The 17,613-nt window shown below is 39.8% G+C and overlaps 1 protein-coding gene across 1 annotated transcript in view; it reads left to right on the forward strand.

The window, feature by feature from the left end:
- Window positions 1-17,613, forward strand: part of Heatr4 (HEAT repeat containing 4) — a 30,566-nt gene that overhangs the window by 4,236 nt on the left and 8,717 nt on the right. The window contains exons 4-8 of the mRNA XM_046441126.2: window positions 5,205-5,408; window positions 8,374-8,517; window positions 14,113-14,274; window positions 15,762-15,922; window positions 16,349-16,453. Coding sequence (XP_046297082.2) covers window positions 5,205-5,408; window positions 8,374-8,517; window positions 14,113-14,274; window positions 15,762-15,922; window positions 16,349-16,453 — 776 coding nt within the window. The remainder of the gene's footprint in view (window positions 1-5,204; window positions 5,409-8,373; window positions 8,518-14,112; window positions 14,275-15,761; window positions 15,923-16,348; window positions 16,454-17,613) is intronic.

A 17,613-nucleotide genomic window follows, 5' to 3' on the forward strand; every position in this document is an offset into this window, starting at 1 on the left:
TTAATGCTTCAAGAGGAAGTGCGTCCTCACTACCTACTGTACCCTCTCCCCTTTGGCTAGCTCTTCTTTTCCACTACACTCAGGCCCATACCTGCCTCAGACCCTAGGGTGTTCCTTTGTTTTAAGTTTCTGTTTTATGTCATTCTTTTTTTTTTTAAAGGTGGATACATTATTTTATTTTTATGTGGTGCTGAGGATCAAACCCAGTGCCTCATGCATGCTAGGCAAGCACTCTACCACTGAGCCACAATCCCAGCCCTTTTATTTTAATCTTTATTCTGTTAGACAAAGAGGGTAGAAGGAAGGAAGATGACAATAAAATGAGCCCTCCATCCAAAAGGCTGTGTCTCCATTTCCCATGCCTCTTTTCTTTCCAGTATCACTGTTCAGATGGTGAAACTAAAGAAACTATGAGAATATGCAGAAACTAAAGCAGTGGCAATCCATTCTTTTTTACCAGCCCCAAACCCCTGTCTCTAGTGCCACCTGGATAGGCAGGAGCCTTTAGGGTAAAGGAGTACAAGTGACAGCAGGTATGGGCAACTGCCCCAAGACTCCCACGCTCCTTCTTTGTTGAGGATTACCATTATGACACAGTGGAGAAGGTACTCCCACAAAACCTCAGATCTGGTCTTGGCAAGTCATCTTCTGGGGCTTTAGCTGCCTCATTAAAATGGGGCTGATCATTCCCACATCAAGGCACTTTTGCAGTACTTAGATGAGGTGGTTTTGTGAATATGTTTTGTAAACCTCAAGTGCTGTGCAAACTCAAGGCATTACTATTAGTATACCATCTTCCCCATAAGTCAGCTCCATTCTGCTTGTCTTTTCCTCTGAGAACTAGCAAATCCATAAAGACAGAAAGTAGATTGGTAGTTGCCAGGAGGGCTGGAGAAGTTGAGAAGTGGTAGAATGCTTGCCTAGCATGCACAAGGCTCTGGGTTCTGAAAGAAAAAGGGAGGGAGGGAGGGAGGGAAGGAAGGAAGGAAGGAAGGAGGGAGGGAGGGAGGGAGGGAGGGAAGGAAGGAAGGAGGGAGGGAGGGAGGGAGGGAGGGAAGGAAGGAAGGAAGGAAGGAAGGAAGGAAGGAAGGAAGGAAGGAAGGGGTCAGAAGCTGGAGGGAGGGAGGAAGAAATGAGGACAGGGTTTCTGTAAGGGGTGAGGAAAATATTCTAAAAATAGAGTTGTTTGCAGAATAGCCAAAGCAATTTAAGCCAAAAAAAAAAAAAAAACAATGCTGGAAAGCATGACAATACTTGATGTCAAATAATACTACAGAGCTATAGTAACAAAAACTGCATCATATTGCCATAAAAAACAAATATATAGACCAATGGTACAGAATAGAAGATACAAAGACAAACCCCCACATCAACAGTCATTAACAAAGGTGCCAAAAACATACATTGGACAGCCTTTTTAAACAAATGGTGCAGGAACAACTGGTTATCCATATGTAGATGACTGAAGACCCTTTTCTCTCACCCTGCACAAAAATCAACTCAAAATAGATCAAAGACCTTGGAATAAACCAGAAACTATGCAACTCCTAGAAGAAAATGTAAGGTCAATACTCCAGCTTTTAGGCACAGCCAATGACTTTCTTAATAAGATCCTTAAAGCTCAGGAAATAATGCCAAGAGTTAATAAATGGGACAGCATCAAATTTAAAAGCTTCTGCACAGCAAAGGAAACAATTAGGAATATAAAGAGAGAACCTACATAATGGGAGAAAAATCTTTGCTAGTTACTCTTCTGACAGAGGATTAACATCTAGAAGATATAAAGAACTCAAAAACATTTACACCAAAAAATAATCAAATAACCCAATTAATAAATGGACAAATAAACAGACACTTCTCAAAAGAAATACAAAAGGCTAACAAGTACCTGAAAAAATGTTCAATGTCATTAGCAATTAGGGAAGTGCAAATCATCTCATACCAGTCTGAATGACAGTCATCAAGAATACAAATAATAGGGCTGGGGATGTGGCTCAAGTGGTAGCGCGCTCACCTGGCATGCGTGTGGCCTGGGTTCGATCCTCAGCACCACATACAAACAAAGATGTTGTGTCTGCCAAAAACTAAAAAATAAATACTAAAAAAATTCTTAAAAAAAAAAAGAATACAAATAATAATTGGGCTGGGATTATGGCTCGTCGGTAGAGCGCTCGCCTAGCACATGCGAGGCCCTGGGTTCCATCCTTAGCACCACATAAAAATAAATTTAAAAATAAATAAATAAAAAGATATTGTGTCCAACTGCAACTAAAAAATAAATATTTAAAAAAATACAAATAATAATAAATAATACATATTAATAAATAGTAATACATAATAATAAATAATAATAAATGCTGGAGAGGATGTGGAGAAAAAGGAACACTTTCACATTGTTGGTGGGACTGTAAATTAGTACAGCAACTATGGAAATCAGTATAGAGGTTCCCCAGAAGCCTAGGCATGGACCCACCATATGACCCAGCTATACCACTCCTTGGCATTTTCCCTGAAGAATTAAAGTTATCTTACTACACTGATACATAAACACCCATGTTTATAGCAGCACAACTCGTAATAGCCAAGCTGTGGAACTAGCCTAAGTGTCCATCAATAGATGAATGAATAAAGAAAATGTGCTATATATTCACAATGGAGTTTTATTCAGCCATAAATAAAAATGAAATTATGGCATTTGCAAGAAAATGGATGGAAGTAAAGACTATCATGTTAAGTGAAATAAATCAAACTCAGAAGGTGAAGGGTCTTATGTTTTTGCTCATATGTGGACGGTAGAGAGGAAAAAGGAAAAGAACAGTGGGGATGGATTTCCTAAAACTCAAAGGGAGATCAGTAGAAGAAAAGGGACCAAAGGGCTCGGGTGGGTAGGGAGGGGGAAAGTGCTGGGGAGCAATGGTGGTCAAATTATATTATTATATGGTGTGCATACATATGAATATGTAACAACAAATTCCATCAATATATACAACTACAATGTACCAATTAAAAAATGTGGAAAAAATAAAAACTGAGCCAAGCACAGTGGTGTATGCTTCTAACCCCAGCAGCTCATGAGGCTAAGGCAGAATTGCAAGTTCAAAGCCAGCCTCGGCAATGGTGAGGCACTAAGCAAGTCATTGAGATCCTGTCTCTAAATAAAATACAAAAAATAGGGCTGGAGGGGCTGGGGTTGTGGCTCAGGGGGAGAATGCTTGCCTAGCATGAGCAAGGTCCTGGGTTCAATCCTCAGCACCATGTAAAAATAAATAAATAAAAGTATTGTGTCCAACTACAACTAAAAAATTAAAAAAAAAAAAAAATAGGGCTGGGGATGTGGCTCAGTGGTTGAGAGCCCCTGAATTCAATCCTCAGTGGGTTTGTGATACATGTCCCAGCTATAAGGCTCATCTGTTTCTGCCAATAAAGTGCAAGGCTTCTTCTGTCCCATAGAAATGAGAGTTGCTTCTTTGCCTGCCCCGGTGGACGACTTCATGAAGGAATTAAATGTGTTTCCATCTCCCTAGAACACAAAGGACTGGAAACAAACATTGGCAGTTCTATTTGTTTATTCCCAAACTTTCTCACCATAAATCCATTTTAACTGTTGATCAGTGGAACATAGGAGGAATGGGGAAGGATTTCAGGAGAGATTTCAAGCAAGTTGAGAGAAGTTGGGCGTGTCATGTGACTCTGTGTATCTATTCTGCTGGAGTGAACTGACTGGAGGTAGTTGTACAGCTCTAGGCTGTACCCCACCCTACACTGCAAAAGAAAGCCTTCAGCCCATGGTCTGGGAGGTCCATCTGGAAGACACACATGTCTGGCCACCTTTGCTAATCTATTCTGGAGTCTCATAGCACTTGTCACATCAGAAGAAAAAAATTTTTTTTCTTTTCTTTTTCTTGTTGTTTTTGCAGTAGAGGGGATTGAACCCTGAGCCTTGTTCATGCTAGGTACATCCCTCAAACCCCTTTTTCTTTTTTCTTCTTCTTCTTCTTTTTTTTTTTTTTTTTTTGGTAGGGGGGCAGTACTGAGGACTGAACCCAGGAGCATTCTACTGCTAAGCTGTATCTCCAGCCATTTTTTTTTTTTTCCTTTTTTAATCTTATTTTGAGACAGGGTCTTACTCATTTGCTGAGGCTGGCCTCGAACTTGTGGTCTTTCTGCCTTAGCCTCCTGAGCTGCTGAGATTACAGGTGGATGCCACTATACTCAGCAAAAGAAAATGTTATACCCTCCTTCTTCAAAGGAAAGAACTGATTTAGAGCAAATCTAAAGGTGTTAAGTAAGAAATCTGGGAGGAAAGAGTGACAGTGACAGATTAGAATATGAGACTGATAGGTAATGTGGCAAATAATTAATTTAATAAGTTTGTAAATGTTTTTATTGTCCCTTCCCCCTCTTCACACAGCTTCTCTTCTAAGAAAGAGGCTTTCTGAATCTGTTTGACACCATGGAGAACATTGAAGTCCAGAAAATATAACAACTGTAACCATTTTATATGCAACTATAATTATATTTATAAATATGTATGGCTTCTCAAATTTCTGACTGCCATTTATCATCACTATAAAAACTGCAGAAATCCTAAAATCTTTAAATTGTAGAAACCATTCCTTCCCCCAAATGTAAAGCATTAGGAAGAAAACAATAAATTTGGAATTAATGGCCAGTTACACTCTAAATAGCACTATCTCAAATATTTAAATTTATGAGCAAACTTTTTAACACATAATTATGTTCCCAAGGATTTATTAGACTTGTAAAAAAAATTTGTATATAATCTCCATATCCCAACCTCTAAATTTCTTTTTTTTTAATTGGTTGCTCAAAACATTACAAAGCTCTTGACATATCATATTTCATACATTAGATTCAAGTGGGTTATGAACTCCCATTTTTACCCCAAATACAGATTGCAGAATCACATCGGTTACACATCCACATTTTTACATAATGCCATATTAGTAACTCCAACCTCTAAATTTCTGTCATCTTCATCATGGCCAATCATAGTCGGCCATCGGGATTTTTCGTAATTTTCTATGTGACCACACCCAGCTCCCTATTATTAAGGGAAAGTTCTCTCTAAAGAGCTTTGCTTGGTGTTAGAAGGAACAGGAATGGGATACTAGGCGGGGACCACTGCATGGCAGGACCTATGGCAGTCAGGTGAGAAGACTTCACACTGCCACGTCACTCAGCTTGTAGGCCCGTGAAAGGAGCCCAGCGCTGGACTGCTTTGCCCACCCCTGTCAACGATCTGCTGCTGCAGGTGGGTGAGGAGGAAGTGCCCGTTAAGACCAGAGGATTGAAGAAGCAGGCAAAATCGCTGCAGGAGGAAGTGACTTGGCAACTCATGGTTCTGCAGAAGATGCTGCAGGAGTGGAAGACTGCCTGGGGGCTAAGTAAGTGAGGTCCTGGGGTAACGGTGTGCATTTGTGAGCAGGTGGATCTCACCTTGGACTAGTGTTCTTCAGTCTTTGTTTCCTCAGTCCATCCCTTTCTTGTGAAATGTACAAATCTGGTTTGCCTCACTAAGGCTAGACTGGATGAAAGCCTTCCTCCATATAGCAGTGTTAGGTGAATGTTAGTTACATACATTTGGATGCTTTGTATATGAATAGATGACACTTCAATAATTTGTGGAAACTCAGCCAGGCATGGTGGTGCACACCTGTAGTCCCAGTGGCTCAGGAGGCTGAGGCAGGAGGATTGAAAGTCCAAGGCCAGTGTCAGTAAATTCTTAGCAAGACCCTGTCTCAAATAAAAAATAAAAAGGGCTGGGGATGTGACTTGGCGATTAAGTACCCCTGGGTTCAATCCCTGGTACCAAAAAATAATAAATATTATTATCTTTCCTAATAATTATTATAATTATTTATGGAAACTCGCTACACTAAGAAATACTCAAAGGCAGAAATTTTATGATTGACAAATTATACAACTGTTGTATTAATAACAATTGTTATAAAGTATATAAAATACACTGTCCAAGCTTTGGTAGTGTACAAGAGAAAACGTAGTTGACTGTGGTATAAACAACTTCATTTGTGGAGTTGAGGTCATCTACATCTAATTTTCCTTCAAAAGATCTATGAGTGGAAGGTTGAGTGCCTGGGGCAGAGTAATGGCTTAACAAGGACTTTTTGGAGGCTTCAAGGGCTGCTGACTTTCAGAACATGAGATTAGCAAGAACAGGAAAGGTATTCTAGATAAATTGGGCCAGATAACAAAAAAGATCAAAAAGAGATTTTGATGAAAAGCTACACTAGTTGGAGTGCCTACAGATCATGGGAGTATTAAAATGAAAAGTAGCAGCTCTGCAAAGAAAGCAGTTATCAACTAAAATGAGAAAAATGTGGAAAGCTAGAAAAAGAGCCTCCCATTTGCAGGTAAATGGATAGAGTTGTAGTATATAATGCTAAGTAAAGTTAGCCAATTCCAAAAAACCAAATGCTAAATGTTTTCTTGATTTAAGAATGCTGATTCATAATGTGGTTGGAAGTGGGGGGGGCGGGTGATGGGAGAATTAGATGAACTCTAGATAGGGGAAAGGGGAGGGAAGGAGGGGGGTAGAAAAGATGGTAGAATGAGATGGACATCATTACCCTAAGCACATGTATGAAGATACAAATGGTGTGACTCTACTGTGTGTATAACCAAAGATATAAAAAATTGTGCTCTATATGTGTAATATGAATTGTAATGCATTCTGCTGTCATATATAACAAAAATTTAAAAAAGAGCCCCCAAAGGCAAGGAAACTTAATGATAACCACCATAATTAACATCAATGGGCACTGCCTAGTATTCAGGAAGCCCTGGGTTCAATCCCTAGTGCTACACATACACACAAATTAATATCTGTCAGACTCTCCCTATCTTGCCAGGAATTTTTCTTTTTTTAAATATTTATTTATTTTTAGTTGTCTTTTTTTTTCAAGTTTCTTTTTTTATATATTTTTATTATTAGTTGTTCAAAACATTACAAAGCTCTTGACATATCATATTTCATACATTTGATTCAAGCGGATTATGAACTCTCATTTTTACCCTATATACATATTGCAGATTCACATCGGTTACACATCCACTTTTTTACCTACTGCCATACTAGTGTATGTTGTATTCTGCTGCCTTTCCTATCTTCTACTATCCCCCCTCCCCTCCCCTCCCCTCCCCTCCCCTCCCATCTTCTCTCTCTACCCCATCTACTGTAATTCATTTCTCTCTTGTTTTTTTTCCCTTTCCCCTCACTTCCTCTTATATGTAATTTTGTATAACAATGAGAGTCTCCTTCCTTTTCCATGCATTTTCCCCTCTCTCCCCCCCCCCCCCGCCCGTCTCGTCCCTGTTAAGTGGTGATCTTCTTCTCATGCTCTGCCTCCCTATTCTGTTCTTAGTTGCTCTACTCATATCAAAGATGACATTTGACATTTGTTTTTTAGGGATTGGCTAGCTTCACTTAGCATAATCTGCTCTAGTGCCATCCATTTCCCTGCAAATTCCATGATTTTGTCATTTTTTAGTGCAGAGTAATACTCTATTGTGTATAAATGCCACATTTTTTTTATCCATTCATCTATTGAAGGGCATCTAGGTTTTTCTTTTTTTTAATATTTATTTATTTTTAGTTTTCAGCGGACACAACATCTTTATTTGTATGTGGTGCTGAGGATCAAACCCAGAGACACGCGCATGCCAGGCGAGCGTGCTACCGCTTGAGCCATATCCCCAGCCCCGCCAGGCATTTTTCTGAATACCTTGTCTAGTTAGTGCATAGCCCTCAAAGTAATTCAATATGTTAGGTTCTAGTGTTATATCTTTATTATAAATGTGATGTCTCAGGCTCTGAGAGGTTAAGTAACTTATCCAAGGTCTCACAGCTAATAACTGTGTTTCCAAATCAGCTATCTCTGATAACAGAAAACCCTTATCACTATGGTTTAGTTTTGTTTTATGTTTGTTTTTTGAGATGGAGATCTTGCTATGTTGCCTATGCTTGTCTTGAACTTGTGGGCTCAAAGTGATCCTCTTGCCTCAGCCTGGGTAGCTGGGACTATAGATGTGCACCACTGTGCCCAGTCAACCACTAGGCTTTACCACCCCATTTATTTTTCAGGTGTAACAATGAAATTACTTAAGCAAAGACTAATAGACTATAGGATGGGACTGGAGGGAATGTACCTGAGAGGTCCACGGATCATCAGAGAAATAACTTCCCTAATGAACCCAACTCTGAATTCTTTATTCTGAGCTGATATTTTGTTTGAATTATTCTAGAGAAAGGGGACTCCTTGTCACCTGCCTGTAGCCCAATATCTAATGCTGACAGGTGGTTCTCTTTTCATTTCCCTCACTGTGACACAGTGGTTGAGTGGCACCATGAGACAGTGGAGAGCCTGAAGCGGGCATTGGTAAGCATGTACGATGACACTCGGATCCAAGCCATCATCACGTGTGCCACAGCTATTGTGGAACGGCCCCGGTGTGCCACCAGCCGGAAGGACTCAGGTGAGAGCTAGGACTGAACTACTTAAGAATGCCTACAAGTCAAGAGGCCAAAGAACACCTGAACTGGCAGGACTTTGGTGCTTATATGAGATCATTTACAAAGGTGGAAACCCAAGGCCCAGAGGCCTGAATTTAGTTTACCAGTAATAGAGATGAGATTCCTGACTTCTAGCCCAGTGCTTTTTTTTTTTTTTTTCATTGCTGGATATGGAACCCAGGGCCTGCTAAGCATGTGATTTCCCACTTGTGCTTCTCCTTTTGTTTGCTCACTGGCTTGCAAAGAAGTTCGCAATGTCCCATCTTGAGATCCATTCATAACAGCCAATATGTGTGTGTGTGTGTATGTGTGTGTGTGTGTGTGTGTATATATATATATATATATATATATATATATATTTTTTTTTTTTTTTTTTTTTTTTTGGCCAGGCACGGTGGCACATGCCTGTAATCTCAGTGGCTCAGGAGGCTGAAGCAGGAAGATTGTGGGTTCAAAGCCAGTTTCAGCAACTTAGCAAGGCCCTGAGCAACTCAGTGAGACCCTGTCTCTAAATAAAATATTTAAAAAACTGGGGATGTGGCTCAGTGATTAAACACCCCTGGGTTCAATTCCTAGTACCCCTGCTTCCCCACCAAACACACACACACACACACACACACACACTTTAGTTCTTCTTTGGAGAGCATCTCTCAAATTCAGTATTTCCAAAACTGAACTCATCATCCTCAACACAGATCTCTCCTTCCCATATTTCAAATCTCAATCAGCTCCACAGTCAGGCCTGGTGGTGCACACCTGTAGTCCCAGTGGCTAAGGAGGCTGAGGCAGCCAGTTTTCAAGTTGGGGCCCTGGGAATCATCCTAGGTAAAATCCTTCCTCTTCTAAAACCAGATCACTAAATTCTATGCACTCTGTCTCCTAAATATTTTTTCAGTTTTTAATTACAAAAGAAATAAAAAGACCAGGCATGGTGGTACATGCCTATAATCCCAGTGACTTGGGAGGCTGAGGCAGGAGGATCATAAATTCAAGGCCAGCCTCAGCAATTTAGTGAGGCTCTAAGCAACTTAGCAAGACCCTGTCTCAAAAAAGAAAAGGACTAGGGATATGGCTCAGTAGTAAAGTATCCCTGGGTTCAATCCCTGCTACAAAAACATACATACATACACATACACATACACATACACACACACACACACACATGTGTCATTATTAGTCAACATAGAGGAATATAAAGAGAGGTAACTGCCTTGCCCATCTCACTTCCCACTCCCATTCCCACTGTGTAGGTTAGCCAGTGTTAACAGTTGGGGTGCTTCACCTCGTTATGTTTTTACAATTATATGCCAACACCCATGTAGACTTTTCTATTTATTACAAAAATCAGTTGCATTTTTTTTTAAACTGGGGATTGAACCTAGGGGCACTTAAACATTGAGCCACACCCCCAACCCTTTTTTATATTTTATTTTGAGGCAGGGTCTTACTAAATTGCTGAGGCTAGCTTTAAACTCTTGATCCTCCTGCCTCGGCCTCCAGAGCTGCTGGGATTACAGGCATACACCTCTGTGCCTGGCAAGTGTTGAATTTTATCACAAATATTCTATTTTTTCCCTTTAATTCGTGCATCTAGACAAATCCTGCTGTATTATCTTTTTGTATATCTCTATTTTTATGTGGTGCTAAGGATGGAACCCAGTGCCTCACACATGCTATGCAAGTGCTCTACCACTGAACCACAACCCCAGCCCCTGCAGTAAACTCTTAAGTCCTACTGGATCTTGATTTTATTATTCTTTTATTATTCTACCGGGTTTAATTTATTAACACTTTAGAATCTTTTTATTACCTAAATGAATTGGTAGTTTTGTTTCTACTTATACATTGTTTGTTACTTTTTAGGGTTTTTATTCTCTAAAACAAAAATTTTTTGGCATAGGCAATTGGACCCAGGGTGTCTTAACCACTGAGCCACATCCCCAGCCCTTAGGGCCTTGCTAAATTGCTGAGGCTGGCCTTGAACTTTCGATCCTCCTGCCTCAGCCTCCAGAGCCACTGGGATTACAGGTGTTCACTACTGTCCTAGGCCTTTAAAAAAAAAAAAAAAAGAAATGGGGGGGTGGGGCTGGGGTTGTGGCTCAGCAGCAGAGCACTTGCCTAGCATGTGCGAGGCATTGGGTTCAATCCTCAGCACCACATAAAAATAAATAAATAAAAATAAAGGTATTATGTCCAACTACAAAAAAAAAAAAAGAAAGATATGTTAAGCTGGGCATGGTGCTTGCCTGTCATCCCAGGAATTTGTGGAGTGGTGGCAAGATAATCACCTGAACCACCCAAGAGTTCAAGGCCAACCTGGGTAACACAGCAGGACTCATCTCAAAAGAATGGAAAAAGAAAATAAAGAAAGTATCAGCTGGGATCCACCCATAATCCCAGCAACTTGTTAGGTTGAGGCTGGTGTTCAGAGCCAGTCTCAGCAACTTAAAAAAATAAAAAGAGCTGGGGATATAGCTCAGGGAAAAATCATCCCTGGGTTCAATCCCCAGTACAAAAACAAACAACATCAACAACAACAAAAAAACCCACAGGACCCAAGGACAAATTTTTCAAAGGATATGAAACCTTCCCTACTCCTCCTTTTTAAAAAAATCTTTATTTATTTTATTTATTTTTATGTGGTGTTAAGGATTGAACCCAGTGTCTCACATGTGCAAGACAAGCTCTCTACCGATGAGCCACAACCCCAGTCCCTCAATTATCCTTTTTGTGTTTGTATGTGTGTAGGGGGTTACCAGGGATTGAACTCAGGAGCACTTGGCTACTAAGCCACATTCCCAGCCCTCTTTCGTATTTTATTTTAGAGACAGGGTCTCACTGAGTTGCTTAGTGCCTCGGTTTTGCTGAGGCTAGTTTTGAGTTCATGATCCTGCTGCCTCAGCCTCCAGAGCTGCTGGAATTACAGGTGAGCGTCTCTGTGCCCAGCCAATTATCCTCTCTTGACACAAAGCCTACATGGTTTGTTTGCCCCTTCTTCGCTGTGGTGGTATCCTAGGCCCACTTCCGTCCTCATATTTAACCCTGGGTCATATTCATCTGATTACATTTCTGCTATCCCTACCAGAAAAGGAATTCCTTAAGAGCAGGTGCTAAATTTACTTCTACAAACCTGTCAGATTTTTAAAGTTTCACTCACTTCTTTCATGCTGAGTTCCAGACCCGAGCATTTTCCCTCCAGGTTTTCAAATTTGTTGCTCCCTCTGCTGGAAAACTGTCTCCTCACCTGATAAAATGCTCTAGTGACCCTTCAGTTTTCAGCTAAGACACTTCCCCGAGAAGCCTTCCCTGCCTACCATCCAGACTTGGCTCACTGTCCCAGCTATCTACTTCCACACATACACATTCTTACTCTATCTGCTTATTTCCTTGAGGATTAAACGGGATGACACATTTTCAGTGCCTGGCATATAAACCCTTCAATGAGCAGCAATCAATATTATAAGCTTATACCCAAATCTTCCACATACAGTCATGTGTCAACAACAGATATATATGTTCTGAGAGATGGGCAATTACTCAGTTTCATCACTGTGCAACACTGTGAAATAGACTTGAGGAAAACAGATACAATTTTACTAGAAGTAGACTCTTATGGAGCCCCCAGTGAAGATTCTTCATCACTAACTGTACAAAGAACACCTTTGTCTTTCTCAGAAGTGTGCCTTTCAGGTGATCCCTTTCACATATTTCCAGTGTCTAGATTTTGATTTCTCGTTAACTTCCCAGAGAAACAGCTTATTTTTCGAATACTCAACTTCTGTTTGCTCACCTAAAATACACATCTATAGGTTAGGACCAAACGTTTTTTGGACTTTTTTCAGACTTTGAAATATTGCAAATCTGGAGATAAACCCAAGATATCTCATTATATATGAACTCCAAGCTAAAACATGGAATTCATTTGTGTTTTAAATGCACCTTATACACATAGCCTGAGGGTAGTATTATACAATCATTTTAATATATCTGCATTTTGTTGAAACCCATAATATGAGGTCAGGTGTGGAAATTTCCTTTTGTCATGTCATTGCTCAGTTTCCAAATTTGGAGTATTTCAGATTTAGGGATCAAAGGTGCTCAACCCAATTGTAGTCTGTTCTTAACAGATGGCATATTGGTCCATGGCATTAATGATAAAGACACATTAGAAATCTTAAAATCTGAGTCACAGGCTCAGCTCTGACACTTCTTGGAAAGTCAGCTAACCTCTCTGAGCTTCAACTTCCTCATCTAAAGAATGTGGACAAAGGGGTAACAAAGCTCTTCCCCCTTATTTGAGCTTAAGTGCCCACCTGCTCCCCTGATAAGATCATTTTTTAATTTGTGGTGCTGGAGATGAAAACCAGAGCCTTGCACAGGTTAAGTAGCTTCCACCGAGCTACAAACTATCTTTATAGGTAAAATTGTTTATGAAGAAATGAAGCCTGGTGATGGTTCACTGGGACTAGGAAGAACTATAAATGAAATATAAGTACCTGATAGGGACACCATGCTTTGGGCCTCCCTGGATGCCATAATGCATCACAGGCATGCCCTTTGTGGATCCTAGAATTCCATCTATAGAGTTATTAGAAGAGATAATAGTGTCTGTGGAGCAAAAGTGTACCCTGAGCTACCCTCAGAGCACTTCACGGAATGCTATGCAATCTCAAGAACTCCAACCAAAAGGAATGCCAAACACTGCTACCCTATTGACAAACTGTGCTCGTTTCCATATCCTCCTGAAGAATAGTGCCATGTGTGGCCTATGAAAGTTTTGTGAAGTTGAATGTTTATAGTTAAACCCAAGATTCCTGGTGAGTTCTGCAGTGATAACTCCCTTGCCTACTTCAACCAGGGTTGAAGTACTGAATGAGATGGTGTAAAAACACTATGTAAATAAATGGCAAAGCACTGCCTAAGTATAATTGCTATAATTAAAAATATAGGGCTGGGGTTGTGGCTTATTGGTAAAGCACTTGCCTTACATGAGTACTGGGTTTGATCCTCAGCACTACATAAATAAAGGTATTGTGTCCATCTACAACTAAAAATTAATATACATATATAAAGTCTCATGGGGTAAAATAAGTTGATTCTTGTTACTAAAGCTAATGGTAAAGGTCACCACAGCCTAGATGGAAACATTCTTTGGCGTGGAACTTTAGAGCCCAGATAATAAAGGCGAAGGAGGGCTGGGGATGTGGCTCAAGTGGTAGCACTCTTGCCTGGCATGCGTGCGGCCCAGGTTCGATCCTCAGCACCACATACAAACAAAGATGTTGTGTCTGCCGAAAACTAAAAAATAAATATTAAAATTCTCTCTCTCTAAAAACAAAAGATATAAAAAATAAAATAAAATAAAGGCGAAAGAGCTGGCATGACAGTGTCCTGCCCATCACAGGCCCAGCAAAACAATTAAGTACCAGCAAGCATCTGCAACTTGTGCTGAGGCAGAACACCATGTGGCTAGGAAGGAAGCTGTGCTGGAGTGAAAAGCAAAGAGCTACTACTTTTACCTGGCTCTCTTTTGGTTACAGACAAGGAAACTGTGAAAGCCCCCTCTGTCCCAGATGTGCCAGAGGTTCTACAGCCTGCCCTGAAGGCTGCTCTTTGTGACAAGAATACCAATGTGAGGATGGCAGCAGCAATATGCCAATATGCCATGCAGTCACATAATCCTCTGGCACAGGACATCATGCACATTGCCCTTCTGAAAGGTAACTGTGTAGAAAGAGGGGATAAAGACAGGGTGTCTCACCATCAGCTTTCCCACCCTTTTACCCCAAACTGTCATGTTGTGATGTCTGCCATTTTGGGTTTGGGGTTATGTTGGAACATTCAGAAATAATTTCTTCATAGGTACTGCTAATTGATACCTGGACCAACCTTTTCATAGATGCATGCCTTAAAATGGATGGAACCAGAGGACATTATATTAAGTGAAATAAGCTAGACACAGAAATAAAAGTACCATGTTTTCTCTCATATAGAAAAGTTAGTAAAAAACAAAGTCAACCTCAATGTAGAAATATGAGAATAGAGTTACTAGAAGTTGGTGAGTGGTTGGGGGGAAACAAAATGTGGAAAACAGGAGGCTGGATTTGATCAGTGCATATGATATGTAATATGAAATTACCTTGCTAAACCCCGCTATGTGTAATACATGTTCATTGAAAATTCAAGAAAAAAAAAATCAGGGCTGGGGCTGTGGCTTATATTAAGTGAAATAAAGCTAGACACAGAAATAAAAGTACCATGTTTTCTCTCATATGCAAAAGTTAGTAAAAAACAAAGTCAACCTCAATGTAGAAATATGAGAATAGAGTTACTAGAAGTTGGTGAGTGGTTGGGGGGAAACAAAACGTGGAAAACAGGAGGCTGGATCTGATCAGTGCATATGATATGTAATATGAAAATTCCTTGCTAAACCCCGCTATGTGTAATACATGTTCATTGAAAATTCAAGAAAAAAAAATCAGGGCTGGGGCTGTGGCTTAGCGGTAGCACACTTGCCTGGCATGTGTGAGGCACTGGGTTCAATTCTCAGCACCATAAAATAAAGGTCTAGCGACAACTAAAAAAAATTTTTTAAAAATGGCCTCTTTCATACCACCTGATTTTTTTTAATGACAGGATGATATAACATTATTAAGTGAATTTTGAAAATTTAAGAAAACCACCACCTGACTATCATACTTCCATTTTTTTTGTAGAGTTAACTTCCAGGTATTGTCTGTACATACTGTTGGAGTTATTTAATCAAAAAGGCTGTGTCAGGGGAGAGGCCCAATATACTTAACTGCTCTAAGAAACAAGCCTTACAGGGGGTAGCTGGATGACTGGTTTGGCCGTCTGCAGATAGACTTTCAACTGCTTAATTCCTCCATCTTAGGAAAGCCTCCCTCTCTAGTTTTCCCAACCTCCAGGAAGGAAGGCCTTATGCCTGTTACCTAACAGCCTTTAGTATTTAACTTTCAGGTTGCAAATTTCAGTTTATATCTAAAACGTTGATATGCTCCATTTAAATATGGTTTAAATATGGGATTGATACACCCCATTTAAATATGGTTTACACATGGGACTGGGGCACAGGGAAGTGAGGTATCAGGCAGGCAGTGGTCTTTGGTACCCATCTCTGGAAGAAAACAGATCACCATATGCATTCATTTTTTTTTTTTTTTTTTTTTTTGCTCCACTGTGGCAGGCAATAGTGTGGACAGCTGGGTTGCAGCTCAGTGCTTGGCTCTGGATGGTATTGCCACTTACCCGGTGATTAGTAGGATCTTCCACCAGCTGTTCAACAAGAAGAATAAGGACACTGAGGACCAGGCCTGTATTCTCCTGAGATATCTCAATGAAAAGACAGTATGTGTCCATTACAGGGTTGGAAAAGGAAACTAAGTTTTGGGGAATTATGATCAATGCATGTAAGGTATCCAAACTAGAGGAAGTTTCTATGTTTTGCTGCTAAGATAATCAATCACAAATATAGGTAAAATAGGCTAAGTGTGGGTAAACCTGGGTACAGAGGTATATATATATATATATACAGGGAGCTGTGACAACAAATAGCTAAGAAAGAATTGGGTTGCAAATGGTTCTTAACAGTAAACAAGAAAAGCGGTAACATGAAGAATTTGCTTCTGATCACAGCTTACCATTGAAAACTACAATTGTGATAAGCTTGGGATATCAATTATACTGGATGCCATGTTAGGATTTAACTTCTTCAAGATTCTAGTATTTCTAAAGGTAATCATGAATGTCCATACAAGTCTTCCATTTCCTCAGACCCTGATACACAACATGCTTGCTGTGGAACTGAATAGCCATCGATGGAAGGATCGGATCCTGGCCTGCAGGGCTTTCTCCCAGATCAATGGAAATGTCTCCTTAGTAAGCCTTATCTTTCTTTGCTCCAGGACAGAAAGCCTAAGCAAGGTTGGATGAGGAAGCCTTTCTGTTTTGCTGCTAATATTCCAATCTCACCACATAGATCTCTATCTCACATTGCTGTCTCTTAGTCATAACTGTAATTATCTTCAAATATCAATATATCATTCTGTGACTTAAACTACTTCTTATCAGTGTGGTGGCAATCCACAATCTGTGTAATACAGCCACAATAAAGCACAAAAGCTAAGAGGAAGAGCTTAGAAACTTATAGTATTCTGACACTGCTCAGTATCAATGGAGTTTATAAAAGTTATCAGTTAATGACATTTTTCCATCCCACCTCAGCCCTAACACTGATTCTTCAAAAGTCTGAAAAGCACTGAGTTAAAAAAAAAAAAAAAAGGACACAACAAGCCAACTAAATGTTTGTGCAGTTTCTCTGAGTGTTTAGCACACACATATAAAATATGATTCCCTGCTTTCAAAAAACCGATATTGCAGTTGGAAGCAACAAGACAAACAAGCACAAATATTCAAGAACAAGCAATAAATGTAAAGTACTTTTTTTTTGTAAAGTATTTTTTAAAAACATTTCAGAGAAATATTAGTATGGACTGAATTTATCTGTTAAATTTCTACAACTGGAGAGGAGATTCTAGGCAAGGGAAACCCTGACCTCCTTTTTACCATTATTTTCAAATCATTAGCTGTCCAAATAGGACATTTTCCAGAATGGCCCAGGGTTACACTGCCATTCCTACTAGAAGTAAACAGCCTCCATTTTTTTACTCCTCATATTTTGATATGGAAAACATATATCTGGCCATTCAGGATAATTGCCTGATGATGTTTGAAATGGCTTAGTTCTTTGCTGTTGTTTGTTTGGGTTGAGTCACAATTTTTTAAAAAAAATTTATTAGTGCATAATTATACATAATATTGGGATTCACTGTTACACATACATACATGCATACAACCTAAAAGACTAAGTTAATTCTGCCTCAAGTGCAGGAGTATCTTGCTGCATCACCTGGGAGCTTGCTATAGAGATGCAAAATCTCACCTCAGGTCAAACCAGTCAGAACCTGCATTGTTACAATACCTGAATTCATTTGTGCATTCCCATCATTGGAATTTGTCATTCAGGATTACCAACCCAA

This window comes from Marmota monax, unplaced genomic scaffold, assembly GCF_021218885.2.
Source record: "Marmota monax isolate L192 unplaced genomic scaffold, Marmota_monax_Labrador192_F-V1.1 WCK01_AAM20220418_F8-fsc00017, whole genome shotgun sequence".
Taxonomy (NCBI): Eukaryota; Metazoa; Chordata; class Mammalia; order Rodentia; family Sciuridae; genus Marmota; species Marmota monax.